Source organism: Saccostrea cucullata, unplaced genomic scaffold (genome assembly GCF_032062105.1).
Source record: "Saccostrea cucullata isolate Sc308-1 unplaced genomic scaffold, CSIRO_AGI_Scuc_v1 ctg57, whole genome shotgun sequence".
NCBI classification, from domain to species: Eukaryota; Metazoa; Mollusca; class Bivalvia; order Ostreida; family Ostreidae; genus Saccostrea; species Saccostrea cuccullata.
Window position 1 is genome coordinate 161,957 of NW_026938498.1, and position 26,158 is coordinate 188,114.

At 33.8% G+C, this 26,158-nt stretch overlaps 1 protein-coding gene across 1 annotated transcript; it reads left to right on the top strand.

Moving 5' to 3' along the window:
• The first annotated feature begins 2,089 nt into the window (after window positions 1-2,089).
• Window positions 2,090-25,239, top strand: LOC134250466 (uncharacterized). The gene is made up of 12 exons (XM_062732827.1): window positions 2,090-2,455; window positions 9,034-11,941; window positions 13,760-13,834; window positions 13,921-13,987; window positions 15,346-15,453; window positions 16,966-17,498; window positions 17,625-17,780; window positions 19,236-19,402; window positions 19,579-19,724; window positions 20,918-20,992; window positions 22,931-23,063; window positions 23,389-25,239. The coding sequence occupies exons 2-12, from the start codon at window positions 9,074-9,076 to the stop codon at window positions 24,113-24,115; spliced, it is 5,055 nt and encodes a 1,684-aa protein (XP_062588811.1). The 5' UTR covers window positions 2,090-2,455; window positions 9,034-9,073; the 3' UTR covers window positions 24,116-25,239.
• Window positions 25,240-26,158: the final 919 nt, after the last annotated feature.

Genomic DNA, 26,158 nt, shown 5'->3' on the forward strand with positions numbered 1-26,158 from the left:
TTGCAATTAGATTGATTGATTCTACATGTATATTGTTTAAAGTCCCTCTTGAGAATTTTTCATTTATATGGAGACGCCACCACTTGCCGATGGAGAGCTGCAAATTTTCTCCTATACTCGGCTTTCAGGGCCTTTGAGCACTGAAGGATCTTTTTCGTGTCAGCACCTACTGCGACAAGGGACCTCGGTTTATACGGTCTCATCTGAAAGACCGTTCTCCACGTCCCACAGTAGGATCAGAACCCGCGATGTAAGGATAAACTCTTTACTTCGCGAATCTAAGGCAGACAATAAAAACACTACGCCACGCGGGCGACAATTACAAGATGGAAGCTAGTTCATTTTCTGGAAGTTATGTTGGAAGAAGGTGGTGGAGATGAGCGAACTCGGGACAAGCTACTGAAAGCTGGGGCGTTTCCAAAACTAATAGAGAAAAATGGATATTTGATAATGCTACATGTTTGAAATTGTCTAAATTAGCACTTATGATTCATATACAGTACCCTGGCATTTAAAGAGAGTATTCCTTTGTTTTGTTTGTCATCCCTAAGTCTTCATGTGGTAAAAACATATTTTTGCAAGCTGAACAAGAAGTGCAAAGTGTGGTTAATCTACAGTGTATAGCACAAATAGTGGGGATCATACTCTGCAGATCAATTGACAAAGGGATAGAAGTTTTATCCATTTCTTTGAGCACTATTAAATTTTACTACTGATGATGTGCACATCTTGAAAACTAAACATAACTTCTAACGTTGTCGAGGCAATCGTTAACCGCATACTAATAACTTTTTTTTAAAGCGCCAAAACGTGACGAACACCTGTACATATGTCGGAAAGCATTTCATTCCATAAATGCACCGTCAAGCTATTGTCGATTCTAAGTCTCTCTCTCTCTATATATATTTATAAAAAGCTAAAATTCTAACCTTTATCTTAGCAATCATTTTACTTATTTACTTACATGTACTTATCCTGTCCGTGCCCCGGAGGACGCATGAGGCCGTAGCAATCATTTTGATCGATGGAAATTTCCTTTCATATTCAATTAAATTTTATTGTAATAAAAAAATTGCATGATTTGAAATGCAAATAATTATTATATAATTTAGGAATAAATACGTTGCATTATTGATAATTGTTGTTGATGGGAGATGCATCATTCTGTAAAAGTGACGAACTCGGTGTGTAAAAATATGATCGAAAAGGACTTTGGTAACCTGTTTTACATGCGCATCCTGTAAAAATTATATAAACTTTAAAAGTCCTTAATAGCCTTATGACTGATCTTTGCAAGACTGGTAAGTGTATACCTTATATATAACTTATACGTTCGTTGTAATATATTGTTTGCACGTGTTTTGAACATACTAATTTATTGAAGAAATCAAAAGTATTTCATTATATTCTAAATTTGGAATTGACTAGCTATAGATGGGAAAAAAATAAACCATTGATTATGCAAAATTTACAAAATCATAATGGGAGAAAATGATAACTTACTGTTTCCAGTATTGATTATTGATCAATTGATGCTGGTTGTCTTTTCATCTTAGAAGAAATATTATACACGTATATACATGTACACAGAAGATAAGTTATCATCAATATATATGATTATATATACATTACTGTGTAATTATTTTGGCCAAGAATGAAGGTAGTTGTAAGTTACCAAAACTGTCGTGACAGTGCACCTAAATGCATAATTTGCATGTAAAAATTAGGGATAAAACAAAAATAAAATAAATTGCACCTCTACGCAGAGGAAAGGCTTAACCCAACTTTTTTGCGTATGAAAAGATCATAACATGTGTTACCGAATTATGCCTGTCATTAAATCGTAGCAGGATGCTGAAGATAAATTAATTCCCGGTCTTTATATAAATGCACAGCTTAAACAAATCCTGAATGTATACTATTAACTTTTTTATAAAATTTAATTATTCACCATCTCTCATTATTCCTATTTCCTTCATTGTCGTGGTAGAGAAATATTTAATGTGATTAAAAAATCTCGCTCCGATACGTTTTACAGCCTGACGAATATTAGGTAGAGCGATGACCTTCGCCTTAGTTGAATGTGTGACGTCAGCGCTCCCCGATTTGTTTGCATTTTCGTACTTTTTCCAATCTTACTCCAGGAAAAACGTATTGGATATAGATTTTAACCGATGTAGCTCTTGGAGACGTTTGCTTAGTATCTAGAGTGGAAAATGTCGTCTGCTATAGTTCACGGATGTATTCCAGATATATAAATGCAGCGAATCGGCCACGTTTTTAATATATATTTACACCACACGATCACAAAAATGGGGTCACGTCCGTTGTGAGTTCCCATCGTAGAATAATAAGAACTCAATGTGTGAACAAGGGTTGTGAAAATAGAGAATTAGAATTAATAAATTAATGATGGAATTATTTACTATCAAGCCGGTCGACGACTTCGTTTAGGGTAAGTGTTATTGATATAAGAGGTGTGTCTTTCTCTAGCCAGATTTTAATGTTTGTATTTATCTGAGCTGTAAATGTTTTAATGTATAAGAGGGAGCAAATGTTTTGGGTTTGGAGGAATCTTTGTGTGTTGGGTGTCACATGTGAACTCATAATATTTAGTTCCATTATAATTCCACAAATTGTAAAATCATGATAATGTTACAAATCATTAAGTATCAGGTCCAGTCCAAAGACTATTTCTACCTTCGTAGCTATTGTAAATATATACATTGTAATATGAACATGCTCAAATTCAATTTCCATATATATCTATTAGCATGATTAACATGTACGTGTGTTTAATTACAGGGGACATCTGTTATCAATTGTTGATTTCTAAAGTTATAGTATTGATTAATAAAAGGCGAATTGTACTACTGATAAAACATTTAGGGAAAAAACTTGATGCATATCTTTCAGGAAGTTATACTTGTAAACGTGTACGGAAATCATGGAAATAAATCTAGAGGAAAAAAATATTTCATGGAAAAAAAATTGCAATAAAAAATCCTGACACTTGGTAAAAAACACGAATTTTTATAATTTATAAAATCTTGTTGAAGTTTACATATTTATTAAATGTACGGAGAATGACAAAGCACATCAATTTAGCTTAAACATATTAAATGCCTTCTAAACATGACAGGCATAATTATATCTAACTTTTAAAGCCTGGTATATATTTCATAATTATTCATAATGTCGCGTCACGTGAATTTGTTCTGTTGTCAAATTGTCATAAAGAATGCGTCCTGTTTGCAATATTAAATCGTTCATACGGTAATAATACCTTCTCTGTGATTGTGAAAGGTGTAAACATAAATCTGTCATTTCTGTAAATTAATGCAGGGAATCAAATTCCTCACCCCTTTTCAAGGTTTTCAATTGGGGGACTGTTTACCTTGCGATATTGAGGCGAAATCGTTTCTTATCGGTGAGAAATGGATGAGATATCCAACGAACATTTTTACTCGTACCCTGTACTTTCCATGAGCAGAGGTAGTGATGTATGGCTAAAACAGTGTCAACGACCAGTGGCCGAGAGAAACCGGGGGCACTTGTCATGAACTGTTAAATAAATACATCTGTGATATTACTTCTGTTCTGTTTGATTCATTGCGTATGATAATCAAATATGCAAAGAATAAATGATAAATGTATATTTTTATCTACACACTGTAATTTTTTTCAATTTAGAGTGTTTCTTGCTGTACACACGCAGTATCGCATAAAATAGATGTCATTCTTTTTGAATATATGAATCAAGCACTGGAAAATTCATTGTAATAGGATATTATTTTTACACTGAATTGTCGATGGGATTTTTCCGTTTACCAGATCATGACATGGAGCACACGGTGGGTGTGACCGGTTGACAGAGGATGGTTACTCCTCCATGGCACCTGATCCCACCTAAGAGTCTTTGTTTTTTCCGCTTCTGATTTTTGTTATGTTGCTATGGACTTTTAAGTATAATTAAGGAATGAAGCTTATTTCAACTTATGTTATCCTCCTTTATAAACCGCGAAGCGGGCACCAAGTTTTGTTACATCGGATAACATAAGTTGAAATCAGCTTCATTTCTTAAAATTTAATTGCAATGTATACAATGGGACAATATTTCCTTCAGAAAAAGGCTTCAAAGTGAGCATTATTTTAAAAATAACGTCAAGCGGAGTGATACGTTTTTGACGTAACGCATTGTGACGTGATTTGTTATGAAATTAAAACCGTTTATGAAATGACGCGTTACAAGTGAAATTAAATTATTTATTGTTCGTTATACCTCCATATTTCATTATTTATAATAGTATAATAGTACTTTAACATGCACTGCATATTTGGCATTTTCTCGGTTTCGAAAAACCTGTGCATACCGAATACTTAGGAAGTATATGTGCATAGTACAGCAAAAAGATTGACATAATGCTTAACAATTTCTGACGATTTCATGAATCATGGTGTAAAATTGATCATGGCGGTAAAGGATATCGGAAAAATCCCCGCACTCCGAAAACCTGGTCTATATATTTCGTCCAGTTCCATGATTTTGCGGTCTGTCTCGTGATCTGGCGCATTGATAAATCTTCAGTGCTATGAACCAGGATGGAGAAAGTTTAAGAATAGAACGACTCGTGATAAACAGAAGACAAACACTTTGTTTTTTTTTCTCCGAAAAGGAAATGTGATGCACTGTTTCCGTTTTTTGAGGATTCTAAATCTAATTTATTAAACTCGTTTCATAATGTTCTAAAAATAATTCTGTTTAAATGACTTACTTTTACAAAGTATATTGAGAGAATTTTTCCAAAAAAAAAAATATCTGCACAGTTACATTAAGATTTTAATTTACCGATTTTTGTGTATACGTGCAAGTCTTTTTATTATATATATTATTAAGTAAATATTTGTCTACCCTTTTATAATTAATCAGAGTAACATGCAATACACGAGTCTTTAAATATTAATCCTTGGTTTTAACTTTATCGCCCTTATTATTTTCGAAGTTTTTGCAGGAAATACCTCTGTGCTTTCCTTAAAATTTGAAAAATTTAAATCCAACGTCGTAAATTCCTTGGCAATTAAGTTAGGTCGTGAATCGGCAGATTCAAATTTATTTATGACATTTTTGAATTAAAGTCTTTTGCATGAATATCTTTTAAAGTCTGATTTATCTTTTTGATTCGATTAACTCCATGTACTCTTTAACAAATGTGTAATACGTATGTTTGTATTGATAAAATGATCAAATATGTGAAACTGACAAAAAAAAGTTTCATTAAAAAAATATATATATCAAGTTACTAATCGTATAGGGAGGTGTCGCTTGCTTACCACCACATGTATCACGCGGCTGAGGAAAGTACATTGAACTATCTATAAAATTATTGGTTTATTTTACTTTCTAGACACCCAGGAACTGCTACTAGTGGTTTTTTTTTTTTTTTTTTTTGTTTTTACAGAAAATGTGATTTAGAATAATTTTTATGCCCCTGTAATGGGAGATTATGGTGCACCATCTTTCCGTCAATCTGTCTGCTTGTGTTATAAAACTTAAATCTTGCCCATTTCTTTTGATTGGTTGCAGCTATAACTTTCATATTTGAATGATTTATTATTTGTGACAAGACCTTTCCAATTTTAAAACTTAACCTTGATAATAACTTTGAAATGATTGATGGTGGGGTCTGTACATGTATATGTCCATTGGTATATTCCTTGTGACACGATCTTTCCTTTTATCCTGCAACTACCCCTTGCATTGATCTAATAAACGTAACCTAATTAATAAAGCCTCGTGCTTTTCCGACGTTCCAAAAATTTTAATAATGTCTACGCCATGGCGTCATAGTTTCAACTTTTATCTGGAATTAGCTTGTTTTGGACGCTCAAATGTAAAATTTTGTTGCAGGATAAACAAAGGTTTATGAAATATCGATATTTTGTGACACGCAAGCCTCGCCCTCGATCTATCACGTTTTTTTCTCGCCCAAATACATGCAGTAACCAGTCTAACACCTGTTACCCTTTGGCCTTGATCTTTGAGTTTTATCTTCTTTTGGGGAAAAAAGTAACGTAGCCATAATTTTTAAATGATTTTTTCTTGTTCTTTTATATTTCATTTTTTGAGACAGAACCTTCCATGGACACCATTTATTTTGACCTTAACCTTTGAGTTTGACTAATTTTTGATTTAACCCCCCCCCCCAAAAAAAAACCCTTGGATATAACTTGTGAACAATTGAGGCTTTTGTTTTGTTATTTCACAAGTGTTTTCCTTGTGACAATCTCTTTCTTTATTATTTTAAATCTCTTGACCTCGACCTTAGAGTTCGACTTGCATTTGAGAACATTAAGTCTTTGTCATGTGCTGCCACATGTGAACATCAGTGTTTCACAAACACATTTCGTTTTAATTCATGCTAAGCAAGATGTCCTTTACAGTTGTCGTATTTAGTGAACATGTACTTCATTTAACTAATATAGATTTTTTTTTTGAATTCTTGGGAGCTAGGATTTAAAAATCGATATGATGACATCCTTTTTAGTTTGTTTCATTATAAACATAAATTATATAATATATATGGCAAAGCACGACAAGTAACTTTAACTCGTCTGATGGGTGTCATGGAAATACTCGAATTTTACGAATATACGTTTTTCCTTTCGCATTTGGAGTGGTACATTACAAACTTATAACTCAAAATTTAGAGATACGATTTAAAAAAAAAAAGTACAACATTTAAAGATACTTATATTACGTGTAACTATGTAGTGAAATAGATACCTAGACGGGTATTATAAAACAGTGAAATAAAGTAGTTTGTAAATAGGTGTTTTCAGTTTTTATTACTTCAAAAGGCGCTAATTATACGCGTCATGACTGTGTATAAGAACGTTGAACGCAACGCCTACTTCTTCCTTCATGAGCCGCAGTTTCAAATGAACAGCGATTCTAAATAATTTTAAACTGATTGGTTTTGACACATTTTTTTATATAAAGAAAGAAAATGAGGCTGAAGATTAAGGTAGGATTTTTTTTTTTATTTCCGCCGAATTTTTTCACGTTGTTCACGAAAATAACTTGTGGGTGTTACTGTATTTGACTGTATGTTTATAATAGCTCTGTTTATTTTGTTCTAGTTTATGCACCAGCTCGTGTGGTCCAACCACAAATCAAACGGTGGGATAATGGCACATTTTGATATACAATACGATAAAATGTATCTTGTAATCTATTAAATTTTTGAAAACTGACGCTGTTTAATACTATTTTCATTTTGATGTGGTAATGCGTACTAGTGGAAACAAGTTATTCAATAAACGTGATTGAAAAAAAGAAAATGATTTTGTAGTATTGCATTCAAAGCTTAGAGCTTGCATGTGCCTCTTCGAATAAAATTCAATTACCCCTTTTTAATAATAAAAATTAGGATATAATTCGTGCAGTATTTGATACGAATTTTTTTTTTTTTTTTTTTTTTTTTTTTTTTACAATCAAATTGTTTCTGAAAGTACTGTTTCTTATCAAAATTTACCTCATATTATTTTTTAAAGAAAAAATATTGACCGAAATTCATAAATAAGAAACATACATGTACATGTACATATCGATATACATTTCATTCTGGTGATTTGAAACCAAACTTAGCTATACACGTTCTATATAGTATACACCTCAGACTTTGGTCGCATTGTACAAACATGTCATCGTATTAATAATGTTTATTTCGTAACCGATAATATCTGGAGGCATTGACTTACATGATTGAAAAGTGTATTGCTGTTTGGAGGAAATCGCCCGGTGGACCCTCCCACGCGTTAAGTGACTAGCCTAGTTCTTGTCCAATGAGACAACACTGGTTTACTTGTGTATTTTTCTGTTTTCTCCATTTCTGATTATAATGGCGACTACATGTGTATTTTTGTCTGTTATGTCTGGATTCCAAGAAAAATCGTTTTTTTGCATGTGACCCACCAATTCTCTCTCTCTCTTGAAGTGTCATTTTTTTCCTTTTCTCGTCGACTTTCTATATTTTCTGTTTTTTTAAACGATCTCGATATATTCATAAATTACACATAATTAAATTACAAATGACCATTACTGAAGATACATATTAATTTATGCCATATACATGTACACATAGAAACATGTATGCATTTAATGAACAACCAATACTAAAAGTTCTGTATACATTATCATATGTAACATGTACTGGTATGCACTACCTTAAGACATATGTTGATAATATATATACCAGTCTAAAACGTAAGCTTGAAATTGAGACTGCTTCGTTCTCACTGACTCGCACTTTCCCATGTTTATTCTTAAGGAAGTCGTTAAAGGTCGTGTGCTATAATTCAGAGATCTTGATAGATTTAACTTTTGAGTGCGATCTTCTCGTCTTGTCACAACAGAAAACTTGATATCGCGCCTTCTCGTATCGCTGTTTACATACCTGACCGCTTTATTAATTGAAAATTTCTCCTGCATTAATGCGGACATTATCAAGATAATCTTCACTCAAGCGTGGTAATCATATTAAAACGGCAAAAATCAGACCGATAAATAACGTGACCTAGAAAGTTAATTACCCATGATGGATTTTTTTTTGGTCGATGTAAAAACCTCCACCCATCAAGCAGTTGATAGGATTACCTAGATCGTCTGCTAGATTTGTAATTGTTCTATTTTAGGACTGTTATCGATATTTTAGTCTTCCTTACATGGGCTTTAAGAAATTTGAATACTTACAATGCTTACATCGGATTGGCATTTATGATTGCATTAAGAATATTTCTCAGCTTAATGTTAAAACAGGAGGTGGACACCGACTTATATTTACCTGTCAAAATACAAAGAGGATTTATTTAATTTTAGGATAGCAAGAGTATAATGTTACATCCGGGTGTTATAAGTAAGCACATGGATAAGAATATCGATCAATCTTTGCAAGTTATTTTGTCTTACGTCAATATCTGTAGTACACAGTCGTAACAAGATCTTAATACGCATTTCCTTGATTTTTTTTTCAGCTCTACCTGACGCTTCTTACTGCAAAACGTAACCCTCAACATGTATTGGCCAGCGCAAGACGACAGCATCGTAGATGCTTCTGGCAATAAACTGGAACAAGTGACAGCCAATTCAAGCAATCTTGACCGTTCGAAAGAAAGGCATTTAACATCTACCCCTTTGGATCTGTCGGGGTCGTTCGCCGATTCACAAAATCCACGCGAAGTGGAAAGTCCTTTGGATTTATCATTGAAAACGAGGAAACGTCAGGCAGATTCCGCAGAAATAAGGGAAATGTATCTTGCTCATCAACAAATGTATTCTTTTGGAAAAAGACCATGTGTAAATGCGACACAAACTCAAATGCCATACCTTCAAAAGCCTATAGCTCAAACTGTTTTACAAGGACCAAGTACTAGTGATTATGGTGACCAAAGACAGACAATGGATCGGCATATATCGCTTCAAAGACAGTATTTAGAACATACCAAGTTGATTGAACGTAATCATCCAGCACTTGAACAGAGACATGCTTTGGAACAAAGACAAGCGTTTGAACAAAGGCAGCAGGTTCTTGAACATAGGCAGATGCTTGAACAGAGAAAATCTATGGAAGATCGTCAGCGACAAGTTATGGAGGAAAGACAAAGGCAAGCCATGGAGGAAAGACAAAGGCAAATAAGGGAAGAAAGACATCTTCAACAAGGATATAGTGACAGTTACTACACGAAACATCCTCCAAACACGGGTTATCCAGAGATGCAACAAGACATATTACTGCCACATAGAAACTCTAGTCAACAAGATATCTCTTTGGTGAAACAAGGCATGACACCACCTTGGCAAACTCAACAAATTGTCCAAAATAAGTCTTTAACTCAAGAACATTATCGAAGAACATCTCAGATCCGCTACCCAAATAGAATGAAGAATCCAAGTTCAGATGAACAGTACTACGCCATGCTTCAAACTATTCAGAAACAAAATGCAGCAAAGAAACAGCAGATGGAAAAAGAACGTATTTTTGCAGAAAGGACGGCAAGAATTCAAGAATCATTAACCGCAACACAACCCAAACTTTCCCCAAAAGTCAGCACTATGTCTCACCCAACTCCTTTCTTGGAAAGACCAGCGCAGGCTTACTTACAGAAGCCATCATTGAATAACGATGTTAATTATAACCAGCAGTTGTGGAAATCAGGGTTTTCTGAATCAGCACAGCAACGTATGATCGCTGAAACAGCCCAACAACAACATGGTGTAGACGGTCCCCATGTGATAAACATTGGGAAGCACAGGAACCCAATGGCATCTTACAACGCTACCATAAAGCAAGAGCACCCCGATCTCCTACCCGCAAGTGGGTACAAAAAGCCGTTAGGAAATGAAATGCCTATTCAGATGGACCAGAGACACCCTTATCTTAGTCAAGCATCCCAGATTCAACATTCCTCAAATGCTCTTAAAGATGTAATGATGACTGGTAACCCTCATCAAATGAAAGGGTTACGGAATTCTTGTTCTAGAGCTTCTTCAGAAATTCAAATGCCTCATCAGTCAGAGAGGTCAATAATGAAGGGGACCAGTGGAGTATATGGTTTGAATGGATTACAAAAATCAGCTTTGTATAAAGTTTCTTCAAAACAGTTTGAAACACATGAAGGAATCACGAAACATAGTAGTGAATGTCAAAAATCTTGCGATGGGCATGAGGTACCCGTTTCTAGTCATAAATCATCAAGAGTAGACCAATATTCAAAACAGAGACAGATTAATAAGGTACAGAGAGAAGAACCAGTGAAAAAGAAGGAAAGTGATGACTCCTTAAACGACAATAGGCTAGTGACACAACTTTTTAGAGGAATCATAACACACGGGGGAGGGAATCTATTAAACGAAACATTGAAACAAAGGGAGGAAACTAAAGTTCCTCGTGAAGATACAAAGGCTCAGGAATCGTCAGGGTCCAAGACAGATGTTGTCGAGCGCTTATCGTCTCCACTTTCAATATCGATACCTAACACTTCCAACTCATGTAAAACAGAGGAAAAGCTCGAAAGTAAACCACGACCGTTCTCCAAGAAACAATTAATTATGAATGCCGTTAACAGAGACGAAGATCTTCGGAAAATTGTTAGCAATTCCGAAAAACCCAAAACTGTTATTTTTTCCAATCCAGATATCAAAAGATCTCAAACCACATCCCCCATTGGCCCAGAATCCCCTAAAATGCCAACTTTAAGTCCCCAACAAAAACTTCAACCATCATGTTTGTCTCACCAAGTCACGGAACCACCTACCCTTGACATTGATGGTTCCGAGAAACACGATTCGTATGGACGTTCCGGTACCGCATCGTATTGTCAGGATAAGAAAAGAATAAGGCTTCTGTCATCTCTTCCTAAGAAAACACAGCCTGTGATTGAAGACGAAGAAGAGGAAGAAGAATCCGGCGAAACTCAAAACGAGGTTTCCATACACGCCAACAGCGTGTTTGCAAATAGACCTTTCTTACACTACAAGAAGATACCTATTGCTAACGTTGCACCGATGGTTCACGAAAATTCCACAGAGGAGCAAAAGGATACTCCACCCATCACCTCAAATGGAAACACTGGTCAAAAACGAAAGCTAGATGAAACATTTGACAAACATATAACGTCCTCAATCAAAACATATTTAAATGAAAATTCTGAAACAGCTGTAAATTTTTCAAGAGAAAACGAGACAGATTTTAGTGTTATTGATGTTATCAAAGAAAGGGAACAAATCGTTAAAGGCAGACGATTGTCGGATTCTGAATGTGTTCTCAAATCATCTGATGGTTGTGACCAAGATTACAAGCCACTGAAGATTGAAAGACGTCATAAGTCTTTGATTCAAGAATCAAGTTCCAGTGGAAGAATACCAGAACATAAGAATTTTATGGTAATAATATTGTTATCCATGTACTATTTATTATCTTCTATCATCCCAAATATTTGTGTACCGGGGGGGGGGGGGGGCATTTTTTTAAAAAAAGAAATCCTCCATGTTTTAGTATTTTTAAAAAGGATAAGCGTTTTTATTCATGTTTAGTGAGAATAAGAAACTAGGCTTACCACGGTTAGTTAACCAAGAATCTATCGACCTTATAAATAATAATGAACAGAAATATTTTACAGCTCTGTAACTTCTACAATGCATTGAATGCCATCTTTTGTAACTCTTATTTATTGGAAACCTATTTTTTAATCGCTGAGTCAGTTTCATCGTTCCTGCGTACAGATGGTAACGAGAGGCTCTTTTAGCGGAAATTAATGGTCAATAATACTTCTGTCGCCAGGACTTCGACCTTACTCGAGTTCAGTCACTCCTGTTTAATTTATTATGAGCCATACTATTCACTGAACAAATATTTACCAATGGCTTATATTAAACATTTGGGTATTTATCCGCACTCGTTATTTGATCAAGGCTGAAAAAGGCAACATGACTCTGCTATAATAAGACCTTTTCAGTTTTTTTTTTACTGTTTTCTTCAAAAAATAGTTTTAATGTAAGAAGTGAAGATTTAAGAACATATCGACCGGAAAAAGATATTTTTTAAAGACAAAATTGAAGTGTTTATTTCTGTAGGCCGCTTGAAAAAGCGGGTTAAGTTTTTTGGAGGTTTTCTTTCTAATTATATACTGATTAGACATGCATGGAAGATGGTTTTAGTGTGTTTTATTGTACCAGACAAAGTTTCAGATGCTGCAATTTCAGCAAAGGAATTACCAGGTTAATGTTTTTGGAGCAGGTTAACATTTTTGGTGCAGTTTTTGGTGTGGGTTTCATTTCCAAGTAACTATAAGCCCTATGTTGACCAAACTTGCATGGATGATACATCTAAGGATGCATACTACCGTGCTTGCTTCGGATGCTGAATCTGACCTACATTTTGCGGTTGAGTGAACAGGTTAAAGTTTTTGGTGTAGGTTTCATTTCCAAGTAACTATAAGCCCTATGTTGACCAAACTTGCATGGATGATACCTCTCATACCACTGAATGAAATTTGATGAAACTTTCATTTCCAGAATCTTTATTACATATTGCCATTGTGCACCTCCTATTTTACATTTTTTTGTTAAAGTTTTTGGTGACACATGACCAAACTTGCATGGATGATACATCTAAGGGTTTCCCGGCCACAGGAAAACATTTGCAAGTAACTTTTTTTCAAACTTGCATGGTTATAACCATATGGGAGAATCTGACCTACATTTTCTGGTTGAGTGATTACTTAAAAGTTTTTGGTGCAGGTTTCATTTCCAAGGAACTATGAGTTCTTTAATCAATCTTGCATAGATGATACACAGGATGCATACTTCCAGGCTGCTGAATCTGACCTACTTTTTGTGGATGAGTGAAAAATTGTTTTCATTTCCAATAAACTATGAGCCCTATAAAAAATAGTTTTAATGTAATGGAATGCTGAATTGGACATACATTTTTCAGATAGTAGACAAGGTAAAAGTTATGGTTGCAGGTCTATTACCAAAAACTATAAGGCTTATATAACATTGTATAAACCAGACTTTTTTAAACTCTCAAATTTGCTTCAGATGCAAAATTGAAGTGTTTAAATTTTTTATTTCTATTTCAAAGTATCAGATCAAAATTGCTTTTAAAAATATTTTCATTAATTTAAAGACAACATTCATTAAAATCCTGATTACGATTTTTATATTTCTAAATGTACCTTTTTTTCTCGGAATAAACAGATAACAGATGAAAAGATAGACAGTCGTCCTACATTCCGCAGTAAAATCTGCTCTACATCAAAGACACAGAAAAAGGTATTTACGCAACACGGACGGTTAACTTGAAGCGTAAAGTACATTTGATTGTTAAGCTAAATATCTGACACATTTCTTATACACAGGCAGACGATATTCGTCGTCGCGCGCGGGAAAGACATCAACAACGTCAGAGAAATAAGCAGTTTCAGGGTGAGTTGACTAAAATAAACACTCCCATTAACACCCCCCCCCCAAAAAAAAAGGTACAACTTTATCACTCTTCAAAACATAATGTGTTTCATAACTGTTCATAAACTTTAAATTTATTGACGTATGTATACACACTAATGCGCACAGACGGTACACATATATGACCGATATATTTATATTTTATTCCCCATTTAAAATTTGTAAATAACACCACATGCACAGTACATAAATATGCAAAACAGAATGTTTTGTAAGCATTAAAGTGAAACAGGCTGTAGTGTAGGCTAAAAGTACACTGACATTTATATATTACATTTATTACTTGAGAGGCATTATAAAACAATGTTCTATTATCGTTAAGGAATACTTGAAGGTGAAACTGTGACAGTGAATCGATTACAGTAGGCAATTTGTTTAACAGAAAAATAAAGCTTTGATTTATTCTGAAGGACAAGCTCTGCTTTTTCTGTCACATGTTTCACTTGCAATGCGATATGTGAAAATAAATTATATATGGAATATTGATTTAAAAGAGGAAACACCACTGTAAACAAATGCATTTTTTAAAAAAGTCAAGGAGAAGGCTTATTAATTTCTTGTCGACATATAAATCTTTCCTCTTCAAATTAACTGTCTCCTTCAACAAAGTTATTTTTCATTAAAGGTACACACACATGTACTTTAGTTTATTTCAAGACATTAAAAATATTTCTTCGTTTGTTTAAGCTCACCTTACTATTAATTCTCTGTAGCGAGCGAGGTTAATCACGCGTACACTCTCTGTGTATTCCATTCCAATCTGGGCCTTATTTAAAAAAAATCTTTTTTGAGTAAAAATTACATATAGGGAATAAATTTTTTTCATCGGATTAAAAGGCTTTCCATCGGTTATTGAAAAAGTGTTTTATATCTATAAAATTGCCAACAGGGGCATTAAATTTGACAAACATGTCCCTCCGAAGGTCCTCAAAAAGAACTGCTAAAATTGGTACTCGATATACTTTTATTATTAGATATCTTGGAACATTCAAGTATATCAGGCCTATAAATAATTAACACATTTACTGAATTAAGAAATTAAGTTATGAGATAACTTACTTTAAGAATTTTAATCAGGTGAGCCCTGTATCCCATGGTAGTTCTTTTTTCATTACTAGAAGGAAACCTAACAAGTGGATGTCCGGAAAGGGCATTCAACATCTGTATAAAAAATGAATAATATGACATTTTGGTTTTTTTTTTTCAATAAGACAACTTGTAATAGAGAATATCTAATTAAGGGACAAAGAGCAGAGATACTTGACTGCTAAAAATACATATATACATGTCATGATTAAGTTTTATTCCTCTTCTTCCAGAAAATCAATCCCTCTATATCAAAAGCAGACGACATAGTCAGGATAAAGCCCGCGGATTTATCGATTTCAAACCGGAAGTTCTCGTCAATCGAACCCGAACCAAAACTTGTAAGTTTTGTTACAACTTCAATCAATGTTGTACTTTTCAAATGACATTTGGTATCTTTCCTCTTCCTCTCGGCTTCTGATTAGTTGCTTCAAATTACATGGAGCCTAATTATCATTTTCTTGTCTGTAAACAATGAACAGCGTGTTTTCTCTTCCTTTTGGAATGTGATTGTCAATTTTTTTAAGGACAAAGGATTCGACAGATAACAATTTATTACAAAAAGTATGAAGTTGATTTAGCCAAAGTCTTGATTGGGTTTTATTTTTGTATTTTAATCAAGCACAGTCAATCAAGTGAGTTTCTTCTTTCGAACAACGTAAATTAATCCACCATATAATAGAATATCCTGCTTGAAGAAAATAGAAATGATTTAAAATTCCACCCCGAATATAAACCATGACAAGTCAAGCATAAAACTTTTTTTCCAAATATATACTTATTATAGACATTGAACATATCCGTAAGTTTAGCCCCCCACTTTAAACCATGACAAGTCAAGTCTAATATTTTTGTGAAAATTCATAATTATTCTTTATTATCAGCCTCTGGAGATATATGAATGACATTCTGCAGTCTTTAAAAAATCGTCTTGCTGAGAAATTACTGTTTAAGAAAGCAATAAAATATCATTATAACGATCCTTTCACGTTTTTAACATCTGATTCCAAAGTTAAAAATAAGTAAGTCAAACATCAAAATCCATGAGGGATGGGTCAACCGTCATACATGTATTCACTTTACATCATTAAAGACATATAGTGATTGCATAATTTCAAAAAATAGCAATGGTCAGTCTTTGTTCCAAAGAAATTAGGGCAAAGTGCACCAACTTTAGGTTTAAGACCGAAATATTGTTTTTATTCATACATGTATACATCTTCGCTAGCCAAGGGTTTCTGATACGCTACTCTCCTCATAGCTATGAGGAGAGTAGCATATCAGAAACCCTTGGCTAGCGAAGAAGTGTGACATGTATATTAATTAAAGTGACATAATTAATGACTTAATGCTTGTAAGTACTTAACAGGTATTGGATGATCTCGAATGTAAGCTATGTTAACCCGGATACTGTTCAAAAGGATTTACCCTGAAGACATAATTGTATAAAGTACATCCTATGTTGTGATGCATTTACGTTATTGATATACATGTAGTACATGTTTAATACATGTAGCGAATAAATCTACATGTTATTATTATGATGTACTTGTATATACCTTTACCCTTGTAATTCAGAGCTTTTAATTGCAAGATTAGGGTTTTTTTTACGGAAAGCGGTTTCAACTGGTGTTAATTAAATGTAAAAAAAAAGTGAACAAAATTTATACCGCAATTAAAATGAAAGATTGATTCCGCAAATAAATACAATCAATATTAATTTACTTAACTGATTAAGTATTCGATTTATGATGAAAGTATAAATTATCCAGTCATGTATGTACAAAGACAAGTACGTTACTATCTTCTCTCACATATTCTTGCGAGTTAATTTGTATGTTATACAATTACAGGTAAAACTGAAATTCCCTCAGATTCGGACGATAAAACAGAAGATGAAGGCGATATCAGACGGTTCAAAAAACGTGTATATAAAAAATCTGGACAAAGAAATGTTCGCAAAGATACCTTGCAAAAAAAGAAAGAGGGTGGCAAAGAAGTTAAAAATAATACAGAATGTTCAACCAGTATTTCGCTGAAAATCGCCTCCATTGCTCTTACGGATTGTGTGAATAAGAACATAGCGGAGGTTAACAGTGGAGAGGGACATTCTAATGATGGACCAATTCAATCAAAACAGGAAACACAGGAAGCGGAAGAGAAGGGTTCCGCATCTGCGCAACCGGAAGTTGATTCCCATGGTGTGCCGATGAAATTACTAATCCGTCCAAAACAGAAGCGAAGATTCCGAAGGAGATCAAGTACAAAAAGAATCGGAAAATGTCGCAGACGAAGGACGAAGTTCCGGAAGAAGGAAATAATGAAGAAAAATATTGTTCCATTGACGTTTCAGGATGATATTGACGATGACGTCTTCGCAAATGATGTACGAAAAAGTTTATTGTTTTAGCTTAAATATTCTAGTAATTTAATGATTATAAATTTTCTTCTCCTCAATTGATTTTTTGTGTTAGATTTCCATAATAATTTTTACTTTGTATTGATTAATCAGGATGTGTTTGGACTGTCAGCGAATGTTGACACTTCTGATGATCTACCACATACCAGCGCTCCGGTTCCTGGAGTGGGCCAAGAAATCAAGAAACTTGTCGTGTGTAAAGACACTGGAGAAACAATGCTGCACCGCGCTGCTCGACTTGGACATCTGGTGGGCATAACTTTGAAATGTCACTCCACTAAGGTTGCTACCTTACTAGGTGTATATAACATTGCCATCTGCTCTAGAATGAAATAAACATAAAAAAGATATATTTCATTCTTTCAACGCGTTCATAAAACATACTAGGCCCTGGAATTTCAACATTTATATTAGCTGTCTTTATGGTATGCAATCTGAGTGACTGTAAACAAATAATAGGGTAGTGTATGGCTCCTTGACATATACCAGTGTACGAAATGACGGCGAAGAAAGTAACAGAGAAAGGTTTAAATTCCAATATAAGATGTCCTGCACCTACGTAAAGAAATTACGCAGCTGAACAGTGCGGAAAAAGCGGTCAAATTTTATTTAATAATACATTCCTCTTGATAATAAAATCTGGAACTGTGCAGAGAACTCTTGGATTTACGTCAACACTGGGTTATTTAAAGAAATAACTATTTCGAGCTCGCCAAAGGCTCAGTGATGCAAGTGTCCTTTGTCCTTATGTCTGTCGTCTTTCATAATTTGTCTTCTTATATCTTCTGCATCTTCTCCAGAGCATTGGACCAAACTTATTAAAAAACAAAATCAAATGGTGAAGAGGATGCAGATTTTTTTTAAACGAATTACAACACCCTTTCTTCTAGTCAGATATTTAAGCCTAAATGAAAATTAAATATAATTCGGTCATTTAAAAATCTCGTGAACTACTGGGCTAAAAAAGACGTACCCAAACTACATGTATGTGAATGCGTCATTATAATTATAGCACAGAAATCGTGGTCTCTTTGGTTGGAATGGACGGCAAGTGGGAGTCAGGATTTCATATGAAAATATTATGAAAAAATAAACAGTAACACCACATACACACATTAGTCATACGTTATGTAAGGAAATTTATATATTAAGCTACATTGTACATAAAATTTTGTTCAATAATGACCCAGGGCCCAGAACGAGACTATAATCGAGAGTCCAATTCAAATATAAGCATATTAGAAAACTACACGTATTTCAAAAACATTTTCTCTAAAAGAAGAGGACCACACTTAGGGATTCAGTTCGTGGTCTTTGGGGCCTAAGTGAGGCCCAATAGGGATTCAGACCTAATGAAAACAAATTCAATTAGCCAATATTGAAGAAGCTGTGTACAAAGTAAAAAAAAAGGGCCACATACATATAATACTCAAACCTTGATCATTGGACAACATGCCGCTTACACACTCAAACACATGAAGCTAGGCTGGTTATCATCTTCATTCAAAAGTTATAATTCTAGTTCTCCATTACATTCGAAGTCGTATTTGTTAAAATAATTTGTTTCTTTTTCTCATTTGCAGTGATGGTTGGGGTTAGAATAACCCTATTAAATGCGTATATTGAGTTTTGTTTCTTGAGCATTTTCAACATGTGTCAAGTTTGTGTTTTTTTAATTATTTAATTTTCGTTTCAATATTGCAGGATGTGGTTATATATTGCCTTCAGTCAGGGGATGTCGATGTGAATACAAAGGATAATGCGGGTTATACACCTCTTCATGAGTGTTGCGTCAGCGGAAACTTGGAAATAGCGCGCTTATTGTTATCACGTGGGGCAAACGTCAATTGCGCATCACAAGACGGAATCAGGTAGCCTTTAATATTCCACCCTCCTAATGAAAACTTTATTGGCGTTTATCAAATGCAAATTTCTTCACATTCATTGATTTGAAAGTGTTGCACTGAACATAGCACATTTCTTTTAGTAATTAGCACATTTCATTTAATTAATTATTTAACGTTTTCGTAAAAATTGAAATTTTCAGACCCATACATGATGCTGTGGAAAACGATAATGTTGAGATGGTCCGTTTACTAATTGTGTATGGGGCTGATCCAACTTTAGCAACATATACTGGTGCATCTCCCCTGAAAATTGCACATAGTGAGGGCATGAGATCGCTTATTACTGGTAAGTGTGGCAATTGTTACTGATGGTCTTGTATAGCCGTTTATCCCCTAAAAACAGTAGTCGTGTGTGTTCGTTTGTCGGTGAGTGAGTTATTTTTCTTCTTTACAAAAAAGGAAGTGACGTATGCATAGGGATCGATATGCTATTTGCGTCTGGTTCCCCCGCCTTGCCCCGCCCTTGTTCACAATTTTTATTCAAGCTTACAGTTGTAAATAAATGACAGTTTCAACCAACTGTTTTTAAATTGCAAATTGTTTTTTGTGCTAGTATATCTATTCTTAATACACAAAGAACTAAAAAGTATTTGTAACATGATCATGCGTGTACTCTTTCTGAAACACAAAATTGTTTTTAAAAAACCTCGAAGCTAAATCAGATTTATGCGTAAAATTGATAAAAATGATATAAAAACTGTTATCAGTTTGGGATAATATGAAAATTTAGAAGTTTATTTCATCCTCCAGCTGTTATTAATAAAAACTGCAAACGGAAAATGGATTGCTTGTATTTGTTTTTATAGGAGAGTCGCGATGATATTAAATTACATCACTTGTTGATATAAAGGTACATAGTATAAAATTGTTAGGCTCACGTTTTTAAGTCTGTGACATTGACGATTTCAGTGTAAACTATTCACTTTTCATCTTTTTCTACAACCTCAACAATTGAGATTTAAATTTCACTGAAACATGAATGTTTAGTCGAATTGCCCCTGGAAGTATTTCAGTACGGTTCAGTATGTTTTAAGCAAAATTTGTTTTTTTTTGGTATTGTAAATTAACGATTATCCCAACTTGATTTCCGGTATTTTGTAGACCTCACCACAATATGGAGATCAAATATACTAGTTAGCACTTGTACATATTTAATTGCCATGCTAGAAGGGAAATGTGATTAAAGTGAGCTTTGTTGCTTATGGACTTCTTTTGATTGTGGTTTCACTTTAAAAAAAATGAAAATTTGAAATTTTATTATTTTTTACCCTGTGATCGTTTTCAGTTTTTATGGGTTATTGATTTGTTTCAAGTAACACCAGCACATAGCTTGCATGAAGTATAGAATGTACATAAGCGCTGTATTATATTTATAGCCAATATGATTTTCTTTTTTTTCCTTCAGTACATAAAAAAGTTATTTAAGGAACGTTTCCTTTTACTTTTTGAAACATTCTATTACGCTTTTGTTATTTTCAGGCTATTTAGGTGATATAAACGGATTTTCCGGGGACCAGATTCGAACTGCGTGGGAGTTTGATCTATACGGACCAGGTAAATAAGTATATTTATCTTTTTATGTACCAATTCAATGCAAGATGACGTAATAGAAACTTTCAGAGGGGTTTAAAACGCACTCGTCACCGTTTATTGTACTCGGTCTAACATCCTCGTTTATTTAAATAACTAACCTCATGCATCGATTTTTTTTTCGCTATTAACTTCAAAGATATTTTAGATAAGAATGCACTTTTCATGCGGCTGTTGCGTGCATTGAGATTAACACTGAATATTGGGTTCAACTGAATTTCGAGATAAATGCACCACTTAACATCGGAACAAGCAACGAAAGCAATATTTTGTGGTTAATCAGCAACAAATTTTCTGTAATTTATACCATGAATTGAATGGGTTTTTTTTAATTTAGCTTCACGAATAGACAATAATGATAACCGAAAAATGATAGTTTTAGGACACTAAAATTACCGCCTTGCCGATAGATACAAACATTTACGTCAAATCAACATTTAAGAAAAAAGTTTATTCAAGAATTACCCTTCAAGGTCTTAACTCTTTTTAGGCGGAAATAAACCTGTTTAATTTTCCTTCTCATGCGGCGAAAGACTTTCCTGTTCCCTGAGATACAACGGTTTAATAATGAAACATCATCGATTTCGCAAAAATGCACTGAAATTATTTGAGGAATTGATAAAAACTTGCTAAGAATTATGTTCAATATATTATCATTGTCTCTGAATGAATAAAAATCGCTGAGCTTGTACACAGTTCCTCAGTCATTATAATTAGTTAAATTTGTTTTCCGAAAATGTTTGCCAATAATGTCCACGTGTTCTTGAATACTGTAAAAGTAAATCTTGACACATTTTCAAGAGATTAAAAGGGAATTGTTATCACGATAGTTCATGTTTCTGGGAATTGTAAACATTTCGTGCATGTTATCGGAATTCAGTACTTCGTGTTTAACACCTTGTAAATGTCTATAGTTTGCGCTACACTCTCGTTCACTTAAGCCATGAAATCGGTACGAACGTGACATCATTCTAAAGAATGATCATATTTATTATTTACATAAAACATCTATTTTGATAGAATTGATTTTAGGAATATGACCATCCAATTGCACTTGCAGTGTCAATTGCTTAAATTTCCTAGCATATTTTTTTTGCTTTATCACTAACGGTTTTCCAAAATAATTCTAATTTTGATTAAAATGTATTCAATTTCAGCAACCCTGCATGGCATAATTTGAAGGAAATGGCCTTTCTTTCCAACATTTTTTACGGAAATAATATTAGTTATTTATCCCGCTGAGGGAATTTCAATTATCAATCTATTAACGATCAATGACCATTAGGTAAATATCGGCCCTATTTATTTCACAATGACAGCGGAAAGGTGAACAAAGGTACCACAAAGCGGAATATTCCCTTCGCAAAGAGCACACCGATCTCAATGTAGATTTATACTGCAGTATTAACAACTCTCTCACTAGTTATGCCGACTAACCCACAAACTCGCCAGGATTACTAAATCCCTTGCACGCCCAAGGTCATTTAGATTATTAATAAAAGGTCAAGGTCACAGAAATACAAAGGTTGTTCTTTTCAAACAATGTTAAAATATTAGGAAAAAAACAAAGGTACTGTGCACTTACAAGTCATAATTTGACAGAAAAAAATACTATAAATGCCTAAAACGATGGTAAAGTCATTTGGCAACATTCCAGAGTACTTTTCACTGTGATTTTATGCATTTGACATTTTGCTGATTGCATATCACTTAGGTATTTATTGGTTTAGTTATTTTTCCCTTCACTATACATTTAGTTTTCATTTTCGTGGGAAATAAAATAGTCTGTAAATAATCATTTACAAGGCCGTTTGCTTCAAGGTTTCCTGTTTTGTTGAAATTCTGAAAATGTTAATTGAAATTTACTCCAGTCTGACTTGGTTTTTTTTTTTATCTTTCTAGGTTGTTTACCCGAGACTGAGGTTTTTAGTAATATACCTGAAGATCCTCCTTTAGAATCAAAGGACCAATATGTAGAGGAGGCCACGCTTCCTTTATTTCCAGTGATCAAAGTTCAAAATGGCGAAGTCAATAGGTTGGTGGCGGTTTGTTGACATTGAAAGAAAAAAAATGTAATAAATAAAGTCAAATTTCATTATCTCGAACTCAAATGTCAATAAAAACGTCGGTATATTCAGGATTTGATGTATTGGGGTTAAAGTACATAAAAAACTAAAGTGGATTGCATTTCAATTATTCATTGTCATTTTGTTCTATTTATCAATGTTCAAGATAACGAAGTTTAACCGTATTTTAAATTATATAAAAAAGCGAAATACTTATTTGCCTGTTTTACATGTACATAGGTGATAATAATGCAAAAAAACTAATAGTTTTTACCATATTCTTTATTTATATAGATCTGAATCTTTTGTGCTGGTGAGAGATGTATGCGAATTCTACAGGGTCAAACCATCTGATGCTCTGAAGCATTTGGAGCATTTAAATATCAGTGAACTGTCTAAAGAAGATATTCTTCAGAATAAGGAGAATTGTCTTCTGTTTCAAAAATTGTCCATGTTATCAACAACACAACTACCTGCTGTAAGCCAGGGTTGTGTTGGAGAATTAATACAGACTTGTATAAGATTGTCTAATGGTGCTGAAACTACTGTTACAAACTCTTCACCTTCAAAAACTTTGCAGAAAGAATCGTCTTTGTTTCAAGCGAGAACCAGCACAACAAAAAGTCCTCAAAAACAAAATAATTCACCGACAAAATCCTACAAGCACTCACCCAAAAACATTTCTAAAGAAAAGTCGTCTGAACAAAAAACTGCTTTTGCGAAAAGAAATTCACAGAAAGATTCTTCGAAGTCTCTGTCATACAAGAAAAAGTTATTTTCGGAAGATTGGGCTTCTGGTAAGCCTTCTACAAGCGGGCTTGTTAAAGACAAAAGTCAACCAGGGATTGTTAAAAGTAAATCGTCCCTTAAAGTATTCGATCTGACTTCTACTGACGAATCCACAGACGACGAGTTTAACTCCTGGGAACCGTCTACTGATCTCAAAGTTGTCAAGTATCGTCATGACAACATCGAATTGGTTTCCAAGTCGTCTGCTTCAAAGATTAAACACAAAAAATAGAATATGATGTATACGAAGTTAATTTGTTGGAACAATTTTGGTGTGTATGTAACTTTGTATTTTTTAAATGTACATGTTTGTAAAATGATCATTATTGGTATGTCTGTGTTAGGATCATGTAGAAAAGGAAACGTCTAAAAGGCATAGGGCATTGATTGTTGTCCAGTGGACGTTAAATTACATGAGAAGTTGTGTCAAATGTTTATTTACTGGGTGCTATGGAAAAAACAGTTTCTTTTTTTTTTTCAAGATTGTGCATGGCATAATAACTACTACAAACAAAGGTCATATAACTGTTAACATGAATTCATTGACGGATCTGATTTTCTGGTGCTTTGTTGTTTGTTTCCTTCTTTTTATATTGTCTTTCATTGTTCCTGTTACATTGTCGTTAAATGTTGGCAATCCATAATCATTCATTTTAATTCAGTTAACGATCATTTTAATGTGTGGTTTTGGTGTTTATGAAATATAAAAAACAAATGTTAATTCCTGAAAACGGGGAATTTTTTCTTTTAATGGATTTTTAGGAAATAAAAACAGATAAGACTGTACACGAATTTAATTAAACATACTGTGTTACACATTATTGTTGACATTTTTAAAGATTTGAGTATTAGTTTTTACAACGATTATTTTAACGATAATCTTGTACATACATATGATTGAAAAATTATACAGTAGTATTTGTTAGATTTGAAATATTTTTATATATTTTAACTTGTTTCATTTTGTTGAGAAAGTCTAATGGTTTTTAAAAACAAATTTTAGTCTCTGAAATGTTTGTTGTTTTATAAATAAAATAAACGGGTCAAATACATCCATATATAAACCTGTGTAACAGTGATCTCCATTGTAAATTTCACATTTCAAAAATGTGAATTTCTCCTTTCCTCATTGGTCTCTCGTACTATTTACCCAACGAAGTTGGACAATCGGACACATTTTTTTTCCCAGAATTTATGATATGTGATTTGATGTATAAAAATCATACTGGTTTGCAAAATCGGTAGTAATGTATTCAGATAAAATTTAGAAGAAATTGATTATATTTTATGTTTACGAATAAAGAGCAGTTTGTCTTTGGATGTCTTGTTCATAATAAATTCACCTGGATTACTGTATGACGTGCTTGTCTTATTTTTACAAAATAAATACACAAATTATTTTTCTTTGAATATTAATTGCAAAAGGTAAGTACATGTATTTTCCAGTAAAAACTCGGAACCGACTACATTATGAAAAAAGAAAATATCTTGCAATGCAATTTATTATATTTTAAAATGTGATAAATTTTCTATTTATATACTAGTATCTTCACTTCTTTAGAGCAGTTACATGTATAATGGTTAAAAGTTCCTGCAAAATGTGCTTAATAAATAATAAAATAAGTTTCTATAATAATATGTATCGGTGACGTTCTCATATGACTGAAATCCAAATAACTCTCAATTCATTCTGAATGACCAGGTGGTGTAGGGCTTAAACGGTCTTTGCAACTGAGCAAAGAGAAATCCTTTTGTTTCTTTTTTTCTTCATCGACACAGGACTTCAGTTTATACGGTAACATTAGAAGGACAGATACATGTACCCTGAAGTGCTCTAGCGGGATTCGGACCCCAGCCGAGAAAATCAACTCCTTATCTCACGACTCTTAGATCAAAGGCTCTAACCCCTTCGTCTCATTCTGTAAAGCGCTTGCTTCGTGATCGGAAGGTCGTAGGTTTGAGTCCCAGACGCGACTTACCTAGAAAAAAAAATAGCAACTGTTCTTTCGTCAAGCGCCCCGCATTTTAATGTTAAATTTGCGGGTTTCTCGGACGAGACCTTGAAGTCAGAGGCCCTGTTTCACGGCACATGTAGTTATTGGAACTATAAAGAACCTTCACTACCCAATGGCCCTGAGTGCCAAGTAAAGGTCTTAATGTGAAGTCCTTTAACGATATATATGGTGATGCATGTCTCTATTTGAGTGAAACAAGAAATAATTCTCAAATTGGACGTAAAACATTCAATCAATCAATGAATCCAAACCACTTCGTC